General features: G+C 43.3%; 5 protein-coding genes across 5 annotated transcripts in view; 3 read left to right on the top strand and 2 right to left on the bottom strand.

Annotated features, from left to right (window-relative positions):
* Positions 1–9846, top strand: part of anapc16 (anaphase promoting complex subunit 16) — a 12035-nt gene extending 2189 nt beyond the window's left edge. Inside the window, exons 3-4 of the mRNA XM_008288830.1 lie at positions 8988–9062; positions 9159–9846. Coding sequence (XP_008287052.1) covers positions 8988–9062; positions 9159–9268 — 185 coding nt within the window. The 3' untranslated portion in view covers positions 9269–9846. The remainder of the gene's footprint in view (positions 1–8987; positions 9063–9158) is intronic.
* Positions 248–2069, top strand: LOC103362470 (DNA damage-inducible transcript 4 protein-like). Its single transcript, XM_008288829.1, has 3 exons — positions 248–385; positions 601–831; positions 924–2069. The coding sequence occupies exons 2-3, from the start codon at positions 648–650 to the stop codon at positions 1418–1420; spliced, it is 681 nt and encodes a 226-aa protein (XP_008287051.1). The 5' UTR covers positions 248–385; positions 601–647; the 3' UTR covers positions 1421–2069.
* On the bottom strand, positions 2854–6238 carry LOC103362478 (dnaJ homolog subfamily B member 12-like). Its single transcript, XM_008288841.1, has 9 exons — positions 6229–6238; positions 5722–5899; positions 5503–5648; positions 5233–5406; positions 5072–5142; positions 4820–4929; positions 4140–4312; positions 3904–4045; positions 2854–3801 (listed from the first exon to the last, which is right to left on the bottom strand). Exons 1-8 carry the CDS (start codon positions 6236–6238, stop codon positions 3924–3926), a joined length of 984 nt encoding a protein of 327 aa, XP_008287063.1. The 3' UTR covers positions 2854–3801; positions 3904–3923.
* Positions 9847–11280: 1434 nt separating the features above from the next.
* Positions 11281–13102, top strand: LOC103362467 (DNA damage-inducible transcript 4 protein-like). The gene is made up of 3 exons (XM_008288827.1): positions 11281–11418; positions 11634–11864; positions 11957–13102. Exons 2-3 carry the CDS (start codon positions 11681–11683, stop codon positions 12451–12453), a joined length of 681 nt encoding a protein of 226 aa, XP_008287049.1. The 5' UTR covers positions 11281–11418; positions 11634–11680; the 3' UTR covers positions 12454–13102.
* A 784-nt stretch (positions 13103–13886) lies between these two features.
* Positions 13887–19494, bottom strand: dnajb12b (DnaJ heat shock protein family (Hsp40) member B12b). The gene is made up of 9 exons (XM_008288826.1): positions 19354–19494; positions 16755–16932; positions 16536–16681; positions 16266–16439; positions 16105–16175; positions 15853–15962; positions 15173–15345; positions 14937–15078; positions 13887–14834 (listed from the first exon to the last, which is right to left on the bottom strand). Exons 1-8 carry the CDS (start codon positions 19484–19486, stop codon positions 14957–14959), a joined length of 1107 nt encoding a protein of 368 aa, XP_008287048.1. The 5' UTR covers positions 19487–19494; the 3' UTR covers positions 13887–14834; positions 14937–14956.
* Positions 19495–20012: the final 518 nt, after the last annotated feature.

Here is a 20012-nt window from a genome sequence, read left to right as displayed (position 1 = left end):
ATGATCCTTTGCAAGCCCACACATGTCCCCGTGCATATCCACAACACTGGCTGCTGCTATTCATCAACCCAACCCCCTCATCTCTCCTCCTCCTCCTCCTCCTGTTTGTCTGTCTTTCTCTGCTGGCAGGTTACCAGGCAAGATACAGCTCGGGTGGCGTGCCTCTCTTTTTGATTGGCTGGCTGCAGCGGAGGGGGCGTGGCCTCGGGGCTCATATATAAACATTGTTGCAGGACAGACTGCAGAGCTTGGCAGCTGGTGAGAGGCAAACAAGGAAGGCTGGGGACAGAAGTTTCCAGACAGTTGTTTTTGCAGACAATAACCTTCCAGATACTCATCTGCAGCAGCGACAACACACTCCATCTGCATCTCTTCCAAATAAGCTGTAAGTACCGTGTTTGAATTTTCCATTTTTGCTTGCGTCATTCATGTTTTTAACAAAGAAACAGCTGCAAATGAAAGATGATCTTGCTGCAAATGTTTGCCGTTCATGTATATTTTTCATAAATGCCTGTCACTTGTGTTTTATTTGACTGCTGAACACAGTTTAAATGTCAGAAGCGGAGTGCTTATCTGTTGCCTTTGTTTCCTCCTGAACAGCTGCCCACAGAAGCAGCTGATCCTGTTGAACACTGCAGAGGACAACCATGCCTGATCTCTTTGCACCCACCGAAATTGGCAGCTCACCCCCTTCCCCGGTGGACAGCAGCCCCAGGAGGATGTCCTGGGGCAAGCTGGTCCAGAGACTGACCGATTTCAACACATCTGCCAACAGCAGCAGCATTGAGTCGGTGTCCAACGACGGCAGCAGGAGTGATCTCTCAGAATCAGGTGAGCTGAGCTTGCAAACATGTGTCATCGTTCGTCTGAGGCTTTCTTCCAGTTGCATGCATGAGTTCTAACCCTCCGTGTCTCTCCTGCAGGGTCAGACCTCTCCAGTGACCTGTATCCCTTTAATGACGACCTGTTCTACGATCCGATGGAGGAAACGATCCTGAAAGAAGTGGTGAACCTCATAGCGCGGAGCTTAAGAGAAGCCAAAGACTCGGACTGCGCCTTGAGGTGTACCAAACTGCTCATTCCTGAGAAACTTCTCGAGCACATCGGGCAGGAGCTCCTTCACCTGGCAGCTAGTGAGCCCTGCGGTCTGAGGGGGGCTCTCATCGACCTCTGTGTGGAGCAAGGGGCCGTCTGTGAGAGCATGGGACAGCTATCTGTGGACCCCTACCTCGTGCCCACCTTTCAGCTCACTCTGGTGCTGAGGCTCGAGTCGGGCGGCCTGTGGCCCAAAATCCAAGGACTTTTCAGCAAGTCTCCTTCCACTCCAGTAGTGAGACAAGCTATCAAACTGAGCACTGGTTTCCGCGTGATCAAGAAGAAGCTGTATTCTTCTGAAGAGCTGCTTATCGAAGAATGTTGAGACGTGCGAGGGGACTGTTGTGTTTTAGTCCGTGAAGCGACAGTAAAAGCTCACAGGAGGGCCTTACTAGTATAACTACATGTATACGATGCCTTCTGAGGCGTGAGGATGGACTTTGTCATGATGTAGCCTGTTGTTCCTCATGTACAGGAGCTGAAGTTTATGGTACCAGGAGCAGGTGCTGCTTTCACACTTGCTCGCTGAGATTCAGATTTTCAACATTACAAAGTGTAATCATCATGCTATATATGGCAAATAGGTATTTTGCAAATATTAAAGTGCGTACCTCAGTTTCTATTGAAACCATAAAACGGCAGCTAGCTATCTTGTTATAGTCATTGAAGACCATTGTGTTCTTTCTTTTCCTTTTTCTATACATGACCATTAAACGAATCGGACACAAACTGATGAACTGTACGCCCAGAGAAGCGCTGAGGACCTTTGTGAGCGCTTCAGTTCAAACGTGAAGGCCTACCAGTACCTTGCGTTGTGCAGCATATGTGCAAGCAAAGACTTCAAATGTGGTTTGATTCTGTATCTGTGTAGACCAGTCCCGCTTTCAACTTTATTTGATATTCAAATACTCATAACATTGCACTGTTTTTGTACTTTCATGATCGCAAATAAATTATTATTTTTTAACAATCTACTTTCTGTTGTCTTTTTTTTGACATAATGTGATGTCCAGACTCCTTCATTCAGACTCAGGTTTCCTACAGAAATCAGGCAAAGCTGGAAAACAGAATCAAGTTCTGGAAAACTTTTGGTAAACCTGTGAAATCTTAACGCAATCCAATGCAGCTCTACTTCTAGGAAGCTTGTACATTTTCAATTTTGTTGACTTAATAAGATGATAATCCTGTTTTCATGTTAATTACTGAGGTTGCAGTTGGTGATGGATGCATGATGGAGGCATTATCACACATATCAACCACCCATCACCATCACCCACCCGCCACGACACCTTTTCACCTTTTTGTCAGTGTCAACGAAAACTGAAGTTGTAAAACTTTATAAAAGTAGAAATTATTGCCCAGCAGCTGTACTGGATTGTGTGACATGTCAGCTGACAGGAGCGAGCCTGCCCCTACCAGCCTCAGCGTGCACAAAAACTCTGGAAAGTTTCAAAGCCGAAGAAAAAGTGTGCAGTTTGCACAAAAACCCAAACCCACAACTTCAGATCAGAAAGCAGAAGTGCAACATCCGTCCAAAACAGCTGAGTGCTTTTGTGACGAACAAATGTGACGCTGCGTTTCCTGCCCGGCACATGCCTTCACTTCTTCTGCAATGTGAACGTGCAGGCAGACATGTTTTCCTGGTCTCAGTAAGCCGGCCGGCCGGCACACTCCATGCGCCGAATGTGCTGACTAAGCTTTTGTCCCCCCCGCCGCCCGCCTCTGTACTGTTCAGAGCAACGAGTCACATTCAACACGTTCAAGCATCCATATTTATTTTCATCTGGGAGTAAAAACATGGTGGAAAAAGTGAGCAAGATCTATTCCTTAAATAAATAAATAATACAAAGAATAAATAGCATACTATAAACTTAGAAAGTGTGACAGAAATTGCTTCTTTTCTTTTTTGTATTTTTGTTTTTTTTCCAACAGATGAGATTCATCAGAGACTCCAAAACCAGAACCTGTTAACGTCCCACGTTGTGGGTAGGCACATGTCTCGCTCTCTTGGCATTTACTGTGAAGTTAAACCGTATAATTCTGTCCTTAACACAACTAAAGGAAGCAGAGTGACGGGGACGTATTCTAACTGGTAGCGCACACACACACACACGGCAGAAAAAGACAGATCTCAGGTGTTCAAGTGTCTGACAAACCCTAGACGTGAGTGAATATTCATCAGAGGTTCCACAATATTCCTGCATAGTTTGAGAATGTGCATTTGAAGTCAAATCAGTAAATCGTTTTTTGTTTTTTTACCCCACTGATCCGACTGCATAAAAAATAAGGAGGAAGCATTCAATGTGGTATCTGTTAAACTGCTACATAAATGACATCTGTATGACTATATATAAGTTAACTATGCTCTGGTTTCATACTGCATTCTCACAAAAACCAAGGTGAAGTGACCCATGCCAGCTTCATGGCTGCCAGTCGGAACTGGTACTTTGAGGTTATTCGAACTCACACCCTGCCAGGAGGACAAGACGTGTGAAGTGGCTTTTCCATATGAAACAATATAATATCATTATATTTGAATTTCACAGACTAAAACTTCCACAGAAATGGCTTCGACCGGTTTGTGTTGTCAGTTTGGTGAGGAGTGGTGCTGGTTTGTTCGTGTTGCTTGTTGAGTCATCGTCAGCCTCCAGATTGTTAAAGCTTATCTATTTACAGCCTGTAATCTTTTGGGGTGATTCTTGAAACCTGGAGACGAGAAGAAAAAAAAGATGCATTTTTAGTTTGTGAAGTGCAGCTACACACTTGGCTGGTCTCTACAAAATATGTCCCTGAGGCGGGGAAACTTGCTTTTAATCATGAAAGCATCCTCATCCATGTAATGAAGCCGTGATCTCTGACAGCTTGGCGCAGCTTGGCGTGCGAGCCCTCTGAGCTCTTTGGTACAGATCGGTGTCTCCAAAATAGCGAGCTCTGTATAACATGCCTTCCTCTGCAAGAAACCACAGAAACAAAGCAATGAGAGAAACGTGAGGGGAAACCAAAATCTCAACAAAAAAAAAAAAGCGTTTTCCCGGAGAACGTACTCTGTTGTTTCTCCTTCCAGCAGTTATTGCGAAGGTTGGAAATATAATCGTCCTCCACCGTCTGCTCCAAGTTTTTCAAATTTACGCCGGTGAACTCTTTGGAGAACTGCTCCCCGACATAATACGGCACCTTCAGGTTCTCGGTCAGCCTCTTCTGCGAGTAACCTGCTGACCTGTCGTGAAGACAGAACCAAGTGTGGGAGAGATATCGTAAGACAGACCTGGCACCGTCTGTCTCTGTTAAAGTGACTGGCGGCTGATAATGGCTCACAGACGGGCCACAAGCTAAAGATCTGAACCACAAAAGGCAGCTAACGTGGAGAGCAGCCAGACATGCGGAGCCAGCAAACACTGAAGGGTTCTGGGATTATTTAGAACCAACTGAGGCAGCATCAACATGTTCTTTCTAAATCAAACAAGAAAGTGAAATTTCAATACAGGGAGCCTGTCTAAGGAGGTGACATCACTGTGAACACTGTGAAAGCAAAGCTGGTTCTTTTCCCTCTAGCTTATGAAAGCAGAACACATAAGAGTCGTGACATAAACTCCGGTTCAATCCTGCTGAACTGTATGTAATATGAAGATAATCTTAAGTCCTTTGCAGTTTTGCAGAACAAGGTTAGTTGTGTTCTTTAATATCCTTCTTAAGCGGACTTCCAGGACGGGGGTCAAACACTCACGGCCTGAAGCTGAGGCTGTAGGACGGGTTGTTGACCATTATCTGACTGAGAGCCGACACGATGACCAGGATGAGGATGGGCATAACCTGTACAAAGAGAGCAAGACCTCCCTGCAAGAGAACACATCAGACGTGCTTAGACACAACAAAGACACTTGAATATTGCTGATTGATGACTAAAAGTCTCCCCCTGCTGGTTAGCACATCAAACTACATCATTTGAACATTTAAACTCTGATGGTATGAAACTTACATCCCGCTGTCTCTCTCTTCTCTCTCGCCTTTGGTAACGCATCCGTCCATTCGTGTATACGTGAGCATTACCTGCATTAATCAGCACATTTAGCACTTCATAGATGCATCACACTGTATTCTGTATCCCGTATAGGAAAAAGACAAACCAGTGACACTAACTTGACGGGTAACCGCCTCCGAAGAACATATTAAAGAGGTCCTCAGGGGAGATGTCTGGCTCAAAGTTCCCGTTGCCTGGGCTGTGTCTGGACGGATGCCTTCTTTCATCCCCACACTGATCATACTGTCGTCTTTTGTTAACGTTACTCAGAACAGCGTACGCGTTGCCAATGGCTGTTGGAAATGAGCACATGTGAAGTCAAATTATGTTCAGGAATCACAGCGATAGAATAAAATACAGCTTCTAACTGAGGTTTTTCTGCAGGTTACCTTTAAACGCCTCCGTTGCACCCGGAGCGTGATTCTTGTCCGGATGGAATTTCAAAGCAAGTTTTCTATACGATCTTTTGAGTTCATCCTCAGAGGCGTCTTTCTGGACCCCAAGGATTTCATAGAAGTCTTTACACTGTTTTACCCTGCGTAGAAAACACACGATTAGGAACGTCGGACCACCACACTGAAAATACGCCAATAAAACGTCACGTATACCTTCTGACAGACTCGAGCTGGTCTGCCGTGTAGGGTTTTGAGGTGTCAGAAGGTTTTTCTTCGGGTCTGGTATCTTCACTGGTGTTCTGCCGCTGTCGAGGCCCCGATACCCCGCTGGCGTCTGGGTGGCCACCTTGTCTGGGTGTGAATCCATTCTTTGCTATTAGGTCCAGCAGTACTAGTGGACAGAAGATGTTGTGAACATTCAGAAACATTCAGTGAGCAAAGTATTCAATAACAGCTTAAAGATTGCAGCTGATGATTAACCCGGCAGGTCCTGCAGCAAATACTGTCGGTGGTCATAGCAGCAGACAGATAACGTTTGTTGGACAGACGATTAGATTCTAACATCTTCATGAGGGTTTTATGGACGTTGTCAGAATACAAACTTTGCCGTTGACTTCTACAGTAATATCTAGGTGTTGTTGTAGGCTCTGTATGTTTTCTGTTGTTGGTCCTTTAAATCTAGATTTCAAGAATCAAATCAAAAATGGAAACATGTCTGACCTTGACCCATACCACTTACTTATATCCATTAAAATTCAAATGCCACCCTATTTCAGACTGAAAACCTAAATATCAAGTTGCAATACTAAGCTCAGCAAGCGTAATCATCTAAAATAGATAAACCTTTATTTAACCAGGAAAAGGCTCATTAGGATTCAAATCTCTTTTTCAACAGTGTCCTGGCCAAGACCGGAAGCAGCACAACAGACAGACAGACGAGGTCACAACAGCATCCAACCAGACATCATAATACACGGTGAGATTACATTTAGAAGATAAGAAATCAACATATCAGCAGAGATCAGAAACATAACTAGCAAAATAATCATCTGTCTAAACATCTACATCTACAGACTGATGTTTCTGCCTCCAAGTCACTTATAAATGCTTTAAAAGTATTTAAAGAAACCAGCTCTTGCAGTTTCAGGTCTTTTTGCAATGTGTTCCAGGTGGAGGGATCAGCGAGTTTAAAAACAGACAGCAGCAGTAGATCCTGGGACCACAGACTGTAACCACTTGGAGCTTTTGTACAAATAAAAACCTGTAATCAACGAGGAAGCAAGCCTAAAATACATTTACAAATTAAAACATGCCAGTGTTTTTTCCTTCGTGTGGTCAAATCTGACCATCCAACACGAGAATACAACAAACAATGATGAGTAAGAGACTTAAAATTGGTGATAAACCTTAAAACGCTGTGATAAACTGAATCTAAAACACTCAGGCTTTAAGCGGAAGCATTCATATATACCGCAACACACATAAAAGTGGCAGCAACAAGTCTGTTTTTGGCCTCAAATTACAGGCAAGACTTGATTCTAAAGTAAAAACCCAGTTTCAATGTTAGTCTCTTTGCCAACTGCTGGATGTGAGGTGTGAAGGAGAGACAGCCATCGAGGTATCTGTACTGAGACACTATTTCAATCTGTACTCCCTGAGAAGAGGTGATTGCAGGCAGGTTCTGTGGTTTAAAACAAGTTTTAGGACATAGAAATTTGACTGGACAATATTAAAAGCAGTTTGCAGCTGGGATAGAGCCAGTTCTGGTGTGGATGCTGAGGCGTATATCACAGTATCATCTGCATTAAAATAAAAATTGGCATTGGAAACATTATCAGTAATGTTATTTATGATAAAGAGGAGTGGTTCTAGAACCGAACCCTGTGGAACGCCCTTGGTAATTTCTAAGCAGCTGGAAGTGAGGCTGTTTGCTTGTACACACTGAAAATGAGCAGCCTATCATTAAAAAGTGTTCTATAAATAAAGATTATGATCATTATTATTATTATTATTATTATTANTTAGAAGCTCACCTCTAGTTATCAGAGTTGCACACTTAGAGGCCTATTTTCTCTTGAAAATAACCCCCAATCTCTGACATAACTAAACAGTCCACACATCCCCCGACTCGGCACTCGCTGCAGCTCCAGCACACCAGCTCACCTGCAGCTCCGCTCACACACTGTAAAGCTACTGATGCCCACACAAGGCAAGCTGTAGCACTGGAGTAGTTCAGCCACACGTATCTGAACTGCACACTTAAGCAGAATATTGAGACCTGGTTCCTCAGGTGTGTTCGATATGAAACCCCTGAAGTTTGTGTTTTTGAGAGATTGAGTGGTGAAAACAGTAAGCTGTGGCGTTGACTGCTTCCGTCGCTCATGCTATGTCTTTTGGCATATAAAAAAGCACCATGTGGACATGTGAACCTGGTATTTTAAAAAAAGATTGTCACTGGAAAGAGTCTTTTTAAAGCTTTGGAAGCAGCAGACATAGCGTTTCTCACTCCCACTTTTAAGGAAGCTGAGAATGTCTACAGAACAAGTTGTGTATGTTGTCTGATGACTTGACTGTTTTTTTTTGGCTTGTGTGTCACAAAACACGTGTTTGGTTTCTCACTAGCACAAAAGTCTTACATGTGAAAACGATGACTACGTGAGTTATCGAGAGCTGTCATAAAGTCACATCACAAAACCACAAAACATCTTTTAGGTCCTGCTGTATTGCACTCAAACAGCTGTTTTATACAAGAGCTGACACTGGCAGTATCTTAACAAGACATTTCTGCCATAACTGAAGCCAGTTGTTTGGGAAAAAAAATGTCTAATTGCAGTTTTCTGACAGATTTTGCAATTAAGATTTTATTCGTGATGATCGTTTAAAGTCAAAAATCTGTTGAATATTTTACCGAGTAGCAGATTTGAAACGTGTTTTGGAGCATTTCCACATGAGGTGCTATCAAAAGCATGACTGTCACACAAGGAGAACAGCGTGAGTTTGTAATCAGATGTGCTGCATTATATGTATATATATATATATATATATATATATATCATAAATTGCAGCCTTTGTGATTAACCAGTTGCATTGTTTGCAATCACATTTGAAACTGATTGCTCAACCCCAGCCGTCAGCCCTCAGCTCTTTAAATCCCCCACACATAGGATTTGTTTGTGGTTCTGTACTCATTCTTTGGTGCTGGTCCAGCTCCAGAGACGTTATTTAATGTGGTTAGTTGGGTTAAAAGCGTTGAGTGCTGCAGTTAGAGACGACAAACACAGTGATGAGTAAGAGTGCAGCGCTCCTGAAGATCTGAAGCTGTTCTCTTTTGTTTTCCTGTTTTTGTGCCGTTAGTGCTTCAAACATTTCAAAACTCTGAGTGCTCCATTTCCATAATGCTTGCTCTGTTTTGACTTTTAGCCTTGTGTGTGTGTCTTTTATACAAATCCTTACCACCATCTTTATTTTTCTTTTTTTAGACGGTTCCGACAGATTTTTATGCGAGTCTGTGTTCAGCTACCAAGTCGCCTCGACGCTGAAACAGGTTAAACACGGTACGTCGGCACCTGCATTATGCAAAATGTGTTTGCTTTGGTTGGTCCACTGATATCCGGTACATGAATGAATATCCTATTGTGTGTTCTTTTCAGATCAACAAGTGTCTCGGATGGAGAAACTTGCGAGCTTGGTGGAGGAGCTGGAAGCAGACGAGTGGCGGTACAAGCCGATCGAACAGCTACTGGGGTTTACACCGTCCTAAACAGACGGATGCCTTTGGTGAATAAACCAGCCAAATAGAATGAAAACGGAAGGAGATGTTTTATTTCAGCTCGTAAATGATGGTCCCTCTTCCTGGGATTATTATATATCTTAAATGTAAAATGTTATCTGGAGAATGTGAGATGTATTATTTTGTCACTTTTACTATTGTGTGTTTGCGTTTTTGAAAAGAAACGACACCTTGTTGTATCCGACCCAGCGCACTGAACACACCCTCGTCAACAGAAATCTTCTTGTATATTAAAAATTGCACATTTTAACATTTTATAATAGATTATCAGCAGATTTTCCGTCTGCTTTAGGGTGTTGAAGGCGATCCTGTCACTTCAATGTGCTATCAGCCTCGATGTAAAGGCAAATAATATCTTTGGTAATAAATCCCTTGAAGTGAAGCATTGTGTTTCCACATGGATGCACCGCGCTCATAAATCTGAAACCCTGCTTCCTCACCAGCCTCTCCTCCTCCTCCTCCTCCTCCTCCTCTCTCCGTCGGCCTCCACCGCTGCTCGCTGGAGCAAAACAAAGAGAGCTTGTAAATAAAGTCATACTTGGACATTCTTTGCTCTGCCTGCTGTTTGTTTTTGCCTGATCGTTTGTTCACTTTGCAGAGTTCTTTTCAGGGATATCTGAATATTTCTTAATCACTTCAAGTTCACTTCTCACGCTGAAAATGTCGTTTTCTTGTCACTTGAACGATCTGAAGTCTGAAAGCCATCGATGCGAGTCATTCTTCTTTTGTGCGGTCAGGGAGGAAACGTGCAGATCTGTGTTTTCCTCGGTGTTTTCAAACAAGTGAAGGGTGGGAATGAACAGAATGTACTGTTCTGGGTGTAAATGTTTAAGGATGGCCCTGGACATCAGCAGACACGCCCAGGGACGGAGCTTACATTTCCCTTTCCAAGAGTTCAACAGTTGTGGGACGCACTTTCTAAGAATCCATTTGGCAACTTATCGCCTGCAGCATTTTTCAGTTTTTTTTGTTTTGCATAAGCCGCTGAAGAATTTAATAGTCAGCCTGCATTCTTCGTAAACATTTTTTTCCCCTCCGTCCCCCTATCTGATGATGACTCTTAATTTATAACATCCCCCCACAGAACATACTGTGCCTACACGTGTTTATGTCTTTCAGTTCCTCCCTAACAAAGTACAGTCTATCCCACGCCTCCTCACGTGTAGCAGCACAGCGTATATCTGGCTGCTTTCCAAACTCTTCTTTTTTTTTTTTTGAGGTTGAAGCTGTGGTTTATGTTCAGTGTGGCCTAAAGTGAAACCCTGCAACAACATTTCATCTTAACTTATTCTCAGAAATCTACTCTTTTTTTAATTCTCGTGTTTGTTTTATGCCTCAAAGCATGTTTTGCCAGCAGAATATATTTTATTATACACCAGAGAATTACTTGTATTCCTATTTCTCAGCGTGTTTTTTTTTTTTTTTTGGGGCACATAACAAGAGGTGTCTCATCTTCGTAGCCGTAAACCATCCTTTATGAATGCTGTACTGTGTACCCGGTGTTCTATTATGCAGCCGACTGTGTGCTGTTTTTTTGCATCTCTGTGTGTGCAGATAAAAAATTCTGATGTAATGCTTCAGCAAAAACAGGTGACGTAATGTGCACTGCAACACTGAGCAAGCAGCAGCAGCAGCAGCCCGGCCCTGCCTGGACTTTCACTCTGTGCTGGTGGAGCTGCAGCTACAGCAGAGAAACCGACCAGTTCTTATGCCAGATATTAAACAAAGAAAACACAATATGATCCTTTGCAAGCCCACACATGTCCCCGTGCATATCCACAACACTGGCTGCTGCTATTCATCAACCCAACCCCCTCATCTCTCCTCCTCCTCCTCCTGTTTGTCTGTCTTTCTCTGCTGGCAGGTTACCAGGCAAGATACAGCTCGGGTGGCGTGCCTCTCTTTTTGATTGGCTGGCTGCAGCGGAGGGGGCGTGGCCTCGGGGCTCATATATAAACATTGTTGCAGGACAGACTGCAGAGCTTGGCAGCTGGTGAGAGGCAAACAAGGAAGGCTGGGGACAGAAGTTTCCAGACAGTTGTTTTTGCAGACAATAACCTTCCAGATACTCATCTGCAGCAGCGACAACACACTCCATCTGCATCTCTTCCAAATAAGCTGTAAGTACCGTGTTTGAATTTTCCATTTTTGCTTGCGTCATTCATGTTTTTAACAAAGAAACAGCTGCAAATGAAAGATGATCTTGCTCCAAATGTTTGCTGTTCATATATATTTTTCATAAATGCCTGTCACTTGTGTTTTATTTGACTGCTGAACACAGTTTAAATGTCAGAAGCGGAGTGCTTATCTGTTGCCTTTGTTTCCTCCTGAACAGCTGCCCACAGAAGCAGCTGATCCTGTTGAACACTGCAGAGGACAACCATGCCTGATCTCTTTGCACCCACCGAAATTGGCAGCTCACCCCCTTCCCCGGTGGACAGCAGCCCCAGGAGGATGTCCTGGGGCAAGCTGGTCCAGAGACTGACCGATTTCAACACATCTGCCAACAGCAGCAGCATTGAGTCGGTGTCCAACGACGGCAGCAGGAGTGATCTCTCAGAATCAGGTGAGCTGAGCTTGCAAACATGTGTCATCGTTCGTCTGAGGCTTTCTTCCAGTTGCATGCATGAGTTCTAACCCTCCGTGTCTCTCCTGCAGGGTCAGACCTCTCCAGTGACCTGTATCCCTTTAATGACGACCTGTTCTACGATCCGATGGAGGAAACGATCCTGAAAGAAGTGGTGAACCTCATAGCGCGGAGCTTAAGAGAAGCCAAAGACTCGGACTGCGCCTTGAGATGTACCAAACTGCTCATTCCTGAGAAACTTCTCGAGCACATCGGGCAGGAGCTCCTTCACCTGGCAGCTAGTGAGCCCTGCGGTCTGAGGGGGGCTCTCATCGACCTCTGTGTGGAGCAAGGGGCCGTCTGTGAGAGCATGGGACAGCTATCTGTGGACCCCTACCTCGTGCCCACCTTTCAGCTCACTCTGGTGCTGAGGCTCGAGTCGGGCGGCCTGTGGCCCAAAATCCAAGGACTTTTCAGCAAGTCTCCTTCCACTCCAGTAGTGAGACAAGCTATCAAACTGAGCACTGGTTTCCGCGTGATCAAGAAGAAGCTGTATTCTTCTGAAGAGCTGCTTATCGAAGAATGTTGAGACGTGCGAGGGGACTGTTGTGTTTTAGTCCGTGAAGCGACAGTAAAAGCTCACAGGAGGGCCTTACTAGTATAACTACATGTATACGATGCCTTCTGAGGCGTGAGGATGGACTTTGTCATGATGTAGCCTGTTGTTCCTCATGTACAGGAGCTGAAGTTTATGGTACCAGGAGCAGGTGCTGCTTTCACACTTGCTCGCTGAGATTCAGATTTTCAACATTACAAAGTGTAATCATCATGCTATATATGGCAAATAGGTATTTTGCAAATATTAAAGTGCGTACCTCAGTTTCTATTGAAACCATAAAACGGCAGCTAGCTATCTTGTTATAGTCATTGAAGACCATTGTGTTCTTTCTTTTCCTTTTTCTATACATGACCATTAAACGAATCGGACACAAACTGATGAACTGTACGCCCAGAGAAGCGCTGAGGACCTTTGTGAGCGCTTCAGTTCAAACGTGAAGGCCTACCAGTACCTTGCGTTGTGCAGCATATGTGCAAGCAAAGACTTCAAATGTGGTTTGATTCTGTATCTGTGTAGACCAGTCCCGCTTTCAACTTTATTTGATATTCAAATACTCATAACATTGCACTGTTTTTGTACTTTCATGATCGCAAATAAATTATTATTTTTTAACAATCTACTTTCTGTTGTCTTTTTTTTGACATAATGTGATGTCCAGACTCCTTCATTCAGACTCAGGTTTCCTACAGAAATCAGGCAAAGCTGGAAAACAGAATCAAGTTCTGGAAAACTTTTGGTAAACCTGTGAAATCTTAACGCAATCCAATGCAGCTCTACTTCTAGGAAGCTTGTACATTTTCAATTTTGTTGACTTAATAAGATGATAATCCTGTTTTCATGTTAATTACTGAGGTTGCAGTTGGTGATGGATGCATGATGGAGGCATTATCACACATATCAACCACCCATCACCATCACCCACCCGCCACGACACCTTTTCACCTTTTTGTCAGTGTCAACGAAAACTGAAGTTGTAAAACTTTATAAAAGTAGAAATTATTGCCCAGCAGCTGTACTGGATTGTGTGACATGTCAGCTGACAGGAGCGAGCCTGCCCCTACCAGCCTCAGCGTGCACAAAAACTCTGGAAAGTTTCAAAGCCGAAGAAAAAGTGTGCAGTTTGCACAAAAACCCAAACCCACAACTTCAGATCAGAAAGCAGAAGTGCAACATCCGTCCAAAACAGCTGAGTGCTTTTGTGACGAACAAATGTGACGCTGCGTTTCCTGCCCGGCACATGCCTTCACTTCTTCTGCAATGTGAACGTGCAGGCAGACATGTTTTCCTGGTCTCAGTAAGCCGGCCGGCCGGCACACTCCATGCGCCGAATGTGCTGACTAAGCTTTTGTCCCCCCCGCCGCCCGCCTCTGTACTGTTCAGAGCAACGAGTCACATTCAACACGTTCAAGCATCCATATTTATTTTCATCTGGGAGTAAAAACATGGTGGAAAAAGTGAGCAAGATCTATTCCTTAAATAAATAAATAATACAAAGAATAAATAGCATACTATAAACTTAGAAAGTGTGACAGAAATTGCTTCTTTTCTTTTTTGTATTTTTGTTTTTTTTCCAACAGATGAGATTCATCAGAGACTCCAAAACCAGAACCTGTTAACGTCCCACGTTGTGGGTAGGCACATGTCTCGCTCTCTTGGCATTTACTGTGAAGTTAAACCGTATAATTCTGTCCTTAACACAACTAAAGGAAGCAGAGTGACGGGGACGTATTCTAACTGGTAGCGCACACACACACACACGGCAGAAAAAGACAGATCTCAGGTGTTCAAGTGTCTGACAAACCCTAGACGTGAGTGAATATTCATCAGAGGTTCCACAATATTCCTGCATAGTTTGAGAATGTGCATTTGAAGTCAAATCAGTAAATCGTTTTTTGTTTTTTTACCCCACTGATCCGACTGCATAAAAAATAAGGAGGAAGCATTCAATGTGGTATCTGTTAAACTGCTACATAAATGACATCTGTATGACTATATATAAGTTAACTATGCTCTGGTTTCATACTGCATTCTCACAAAAACCAAGGTGAAGTGACCCATGCCAGCTTCATGGCTGCCAGTCGGAACTGGTACTTTGAGGTTATTCGAACTCACACCCTGCCAGGAGGACAAGACGTGTGAAGTGGCTTTTCCATATGAAACAATATAATATCATTATATTTGAATTTCACAGACTAAAACTTCCACAGAAATGGCTTCGACCGGTTTGTGTTGTCAGTTTGGTGAGGAGTGGTGCTGGTTTGTTCGTGTTGCTTGTTGAGTCATCGTCAGCCTCCAGATTGTTAAAGCTTATCTATTTACAGCCTGTAATCTTTTGGGGTGATTCTTGAAACCTGGAGACGAGAAGAAAAAAAAGATGCATTTTTAGTTTGTGAAGTGCAGCTACACACTTGGCTGGTCTCTACAAAATATGTCCCTGAGGCGGGGAAACTTGCTTTTAATCATGAAAGCATCCTCATCCATGTAATGAAGCCGTGATCTCTGACAGCTTGGCGCAGCTTGGCGTGCGAGCCCTCTGAGCTCTTTGGTACAGATCGGTGTCTCCAAAATAGCGAGCTCTGTATAACATGCCTTCCTCTGCAAGAAACCACAGAAACAAAGCAATGAGAGAAACGTGAGGGGAAACCAAAATCTCAACAAAAAAAAAAAAGCGTTTTCCCGGAGAACGTACTCTGTTGTTTCTCCTTCCAGCAGTTATTGCGAAGGTTGGAAATATAATCGTCCTCCACCGTCTGCTCCAAGTTTTTCAAATTTACGCCGGTGAACTCTTTGGAGAACTGCTCCCCGACATAATACGGCACCTTCAGGTTCTCGGTCAGCCTCTTCTGCGAGTAACCTGCTGACCTGTCGTGAAGACAGAACCAAGTGTGGGAGAGATATCGTAAGACAGACCTGGCACCGTCTGTCTCTGTTAAAGTGACTGGCGGCTGATAATGGCTCACAGACGGGCCACAAGCTAAAGATCTGAACCACAAAAGGCAGCTAACGTGGAGAGCAGCCAGACATGCGGAGCCAGCAAACACTGAAGGGTTCTGGGATTATTTAGAACCAACTGAGGCAGCATCAACATGTTCTTTCTAAATCAAACAAGAAAGTGAAATTTCAATACAGGGAGCCTGTCTAAGGAGGTGACATCACTGTGAACACTGTGAAAGCAAAGCTGGTTCTTTTCCCTCTAGCTTATGAAAGCAGAACACATAAGAGTCGTGACATAAACTCCGGTTCAATCCTGCTGAACTGTATGTAATATGAAGATAATCTTAAGTCCTTTGCAGTTTTGCAGAACAAGGTTAGTTGTGTTCTTTAATATCCTTCTTAAGCGGACTTCCAGGACGGGGGTCAAACACTCACGGCCTGAAGCTGAGGCTGTAGGACGGGTTGTTGACCATTATCTGACTGAGAGCCGACACGATGACCAGGATGAGGATGGGCATAACCTGTACAAAGAGAGCAAGACCTCCCTGCAAGAGAACACATCAGACGTGCTTAGACACAACAAAGACACTTGAATATTGCTGATTGATGACTAAAAGTCTCCCCCTGCTGGTTAGCACATCAAACTACATCATTTGAACATTTAAACTCTGATGGTATGAAACTTACATCCCGCTGTCTCTCTCTTCTCTCTCGCCTTTGGTAACGCATCCGTCCATTCGTGTATACGTGAGCATTACCTGCATTAATCAGCACATTTAGCACTTCATAGATGCATCACACTGTATTCTGTATCCCGTATAGGAAAAAGACAAACCAGTGACACTAACTTGACGGGTAACCGCCTCCGAAGAACATATTAAAGAGGTCCTCAGGGGAGATGTCTGGCTCAAAGTTCCCGTTGCCTGGGCTGTGTCTGGACGGATGCCTTCTTTCATCCCCACACTGATCATACTGTCGTCTTTTGTTAACGTTACTCAGAACAGCGTACGCGTTGCCAATGGCTGTTGGAAATGAGCACATGTGAAGTCAAATTATGTTCAGGAATCACAGCGATAGAATAAAATACAGCTTCTAACTGAGGTTTTTCTGCAGGTTACCTTTAAACGCCTCCGTTGCACCCGGAGCGTGATTCTTGTCCGGATGGAATTTCAAAGCAAGTTTTCTATACGATCTTTTGAGTTCATCCTCAGAGGCGTCTTTCTGGACCCCAAGGATTTCATAGAAGTCTTTACACTGTTTTACCCTGCGTAGAAAACACACGATTAGGAACGTCGGACCACCACACTGAAAATACGCCAATAAAACGTCACGTATACCTTCTGACAGACTCGAGCTGGTCTGCCGTGTAGGGTTTTGAGGTGTCAGAAGGTTTTTCTTCGGGTCTGGTATCTTCACTGGTGTTCTGCCGCTGTCGAGGCCCCGATACCCCGCTGGCGTCTGGGTGGCCACCTTGTCTGGGTGTGAATCCATTCTTTGCTATTAGGTCCAGCAGTACTAGTGGACAGAAGATGTTGTGAACATTCAGAAACATTCAGTGAGCAAAGTATTCAATAACAGCTTAAAGATTGCAGCTGATGATTAACCCGGCAGGTCCTGCAGCAAATACTGTCGGTGGTCATAGCAGCAGACAGATAACGTTTGTTGGACAGACGATTAGATTCTAACATCTTCATGAGGGTTTTATGGACGTTGTCAGAATACAAACTTTGCCGTTGACTTCTACAGTAATATCTAGGTGTTGTTGTAGGCTCTGTATGTTTTCTGTTGTTGGTCCTTTAAATCTAGATTTCAAGAATCAAATCAAAAATGGAAACATGTCTGACCTTGACCCATACCACTTACTTATATCCATTAAAATTCAAATGCCACCCTATTTCAGACTGAAAACCTAAATATCAAGTTGCAATACTAAGCTCAGCAAGCGTAATCATCTAAAATAGATAAACCTTTATTTAACCAGGAAAAGGCTGTGTCCTGACCAAGACAAGAAGCAGCACAACAGACAGACAGATGAGGTCACAACAGCATCCACAGACATCATAATACACGGTGAGATTACATTTAGAAGATAAGAAATCAACATATCAGCAGAGATCAGAAACATAACCAGCAAAATAATCATCTGTCTAAACATCTACAGACTGATGTTTTTGCCTCCAAGTCATTTATAAATGCTTTAAAAGTATTTAAAGAAACCAGCTCTTGAAGTTTCAGGTCTTTTCGTAAAATGTTCCAGGTAGAAGGAGCAGTAAATTTAAAAACAGACAGCAGCAGTAGATCCTGGGACCACAGACGGTAACCACTTGGAGCTTTTGTACAAATAAAAACCTGTAAATAATGAGGAAGCAAGCCTAAAATACATTTATAAATTAAAACATGCAAGTGTTTTTTTCTTTGTGGGGTCAAATCTGACCATCCAACACGAGAGTACAACAAACAATGATGAGGAAGAGACTTGAAATTGGTGATAAACCTTAAAACGCTGTGATAAACTGAATCTAAAACACTCAGGCTTTGAGCGGAAGCATTCATATATACTGTAACAAGTCTGTTTTTGGCCTCAAATTACAGGCAAGACTTGATTCTAAAGTAAAAACCCAGTTTCAATGTTAGTCTCTATGCCAGCTGCTGGATGTGAGGTGGTAAAGAGAGACAGTCATCAGGGTATCTGTACTGAGACACTATTTCAATCTGTACTCCCTGAGAAGAGGTGATTGCAGGCAGGTTCTGTGGTTTAAAACAAGTTTTAGGTAATAGAAATTTTACTGGACAATATTAAAAGCAATTTGCAGCTGGGATAGAGCCAGTTCTGGTGTGGATGCTGAGGCGTATAGCACAGTATCATCTGCATAAAAATAAAAATTGGCATTGGAAACATTATCAGTGATGTTATTTATCTATATGATAAAGAGGAGTGGTCCTAGAACCGACCCCTGTGGAACGCCCTTGGTAATTTCTAAGCAGCTGGAAGTGAGGCTGTTTGCTTGTACACACTGAAAATGAGCAGCCTATCATTTAAAAGTGCTCTATAAATAAAGATTATCATCATTATTATTAGTATTAGTACTATTAGTATTATTATTAATATTAAGCCACAAACACTACATGCTTTTTTGTGTGTGTGTGTGTGACTGTATGTTTTCTGTGCAAATGTTCTAAAATAAATAACTAAGCTTGTTTAAATGGAATCCAGGAGGTCTATGGGTTGTTGGTGGAATCATTTATCGTGATGTCAGACAGCTTTATTTCTACACTAGTTAGGCTAACCTCCATAATTAATAATATTATATGGCCTTATTCATATAGTTAGATAAAGCTGCATTTTATATCATTTTTATGGGGTTTATCCTTATTTTTTTTTAATTACTCGGGTAAATTCACACCACAAATAATACTGTAGGATCTTAAGCTCAATATTTTGTTTGTTTGATTCGTGACACAATCTCATTTTTCTACTGGAAAGCACTTTAAATGTGGCATATAAAGAAAATAGAGAGAAAATATATTATATTGCTGTGCCATGTGCATGTGTATTGTTGTATCGTTTGCTCCTTGTGTTGTCAAACTAATAAAGCGAGTGATGGAAAGCTGCAGTGAAGGAATCTTTGCCATCCAGGACTCAGTGTCTGTCTCCTATTCTTTCTAGGATTTGCTTTCTATTAAAAAAAAAACAAATGATGTCAATTATTGCTGACACCATAAAAAAAAACATCTTTTTTTAAGCAGGTGTATTTCCTACTCAATAAGGTGCAGTTTGATAGCTGATATGAGACAGCTAGCGGCTAAGCTACACCAGGCCCCGGCTCCATCCGCTGCTAATCCGGGATGCAGGTGATGCTGAAGGTGATGATGCTGCGCACCTCCCCGGCTCAGGCGGTCCCCTCTTCTCGCCTCAGCTCGGCCATTTTAACTTACCCTTGGCTTTCTCTGTCGGAAAGAGCCTCTGCGCCTTCTCCAGGAACCTCAGCGCCTTCTCCGGCTGGTGGTTACTTAACGCCGCAGTTGCAATGTCAATGCAGCGCTCCGCTTCGTCCCTGTTTACTTCCATTGCAGCAGCAGCAGCAGCAGCAGCGGCGGCGGCGGCTAACTGGACCAGAAGTAAATAAAGTCGCCTGCTGATGACGTCACCGGTATGCTGCAAACACAGCGCTATCAGTCAGATGCCGGTGATATGAATCGATCAGTGTGGGAGAATCGTTCCTGCTGCTGCTACCTGGAGACCTGGCGTTTAGAAGTATGTTAGCCCAGTTTGCACAACACGAGCCCAGCGTCGAGTCTCTGCGCTGCTTCGTTTTTCGCGCTAGATGGCGACAAATCGTCGCTTTTCAAATGTAGGTCATGAGCGTGGACACCCGTGGACGTGTGGCCCTTTTTAATTTGCCTCCCCTGATTCCTCATTTGCGCCTGTGCTGAGTAACTGTTCATTTGCTTCCACACAACACCGGTATGCCGAGTTTAGCACACGGTCAATAGTCGTTCTTATTATTATTCTTTTTTTCAGTATTTCATTGAAATAAACTGAAGAAATCGTTTAGATGCGGTATAAAACTCACTACAAATCATAAATTACTATA

Source organism: Stegastes partitus, unplaced genomic scaffold (genome assembly GCF_000690725.1).
Source record: "Stegastes partitus isolate 25-593 unplaced genomic scaffold, Stegastes_partitus-1.0.2 Scaffold576, whole genome shotgun sequence".
Lineage (NCBI taxonomy): Eukaryota > Metazoa > Chordata > Actinopteri > Pomacentridae > Stegastes > Stegastes partitus.
This window is presented reverse-complemented; position numbering and strand designations above follow the sequence as displayed.

Coding starts and splice junctions, on each gene's coding strand:
- LOC103362467 (XM_008288827.1), top strand. CDS start 11,681: ATGCCTGATCTCTTTGCACCCACCGAAATTGGCAGCTCACCCCCTTCC. Junction 11,865..11,956: donor GAGTGATCTCTCAGAATCAG/GTGAGCTGAGCT, acceptor TCTCTCCTGCAG/GGTCAGACCTCTCCAGTGAC.
- LOC103362478 (XM_008288841.1), bottom strand. Junction 4,930..5,071: donor GAAGAGAGAGACAGCGGGAT/GTAAGTTTCATA, acceptor GTTCTCTTGCAG/GGAGGTCTTGCTCTCTTTGT. Junction 4,046..4,139: donor CTGGAAGGAGAAACAACAGA/GTACGTTCTCCG, acceptor GGTTTCTTGCAG/AGGAAGGCATGTTATACAGA.
- LOC103362470 (XM_008288829.1), top strand. CDS start 648: ATGCCTGATCTCTTTGCACCCACCGAAATTGGCAGCTCACCCCCTTCC. Junction 832..923: donor GAGTGATCTCTCAGAATCAG/GTGAGCTGAGCT, acceptor TCTCTCCTGCAG/GGTCAGACCTCTCCAGTGAC.
- dnajb12b (XM_008288826.1), bottom strand. CDS start 19,486: ATGGAAGTAAACAGGGACGAAGCGGAGCGCTGCATTGACATTGCAACT. Junction 16,440..16,535: donor TGCAACGGAGGCGTTTAAAG/GTAACCTGCAGA, acceptor CATTTCCAACAG/CCATTGGCAACGCGTACGCT. Junction 16,176..16,265: donor CGGAGGCGGTTACCCGTCAA/GTTAGTGTCACT, acceptor TGATTAATGCAG/GTAATGCTCACGTATACACG.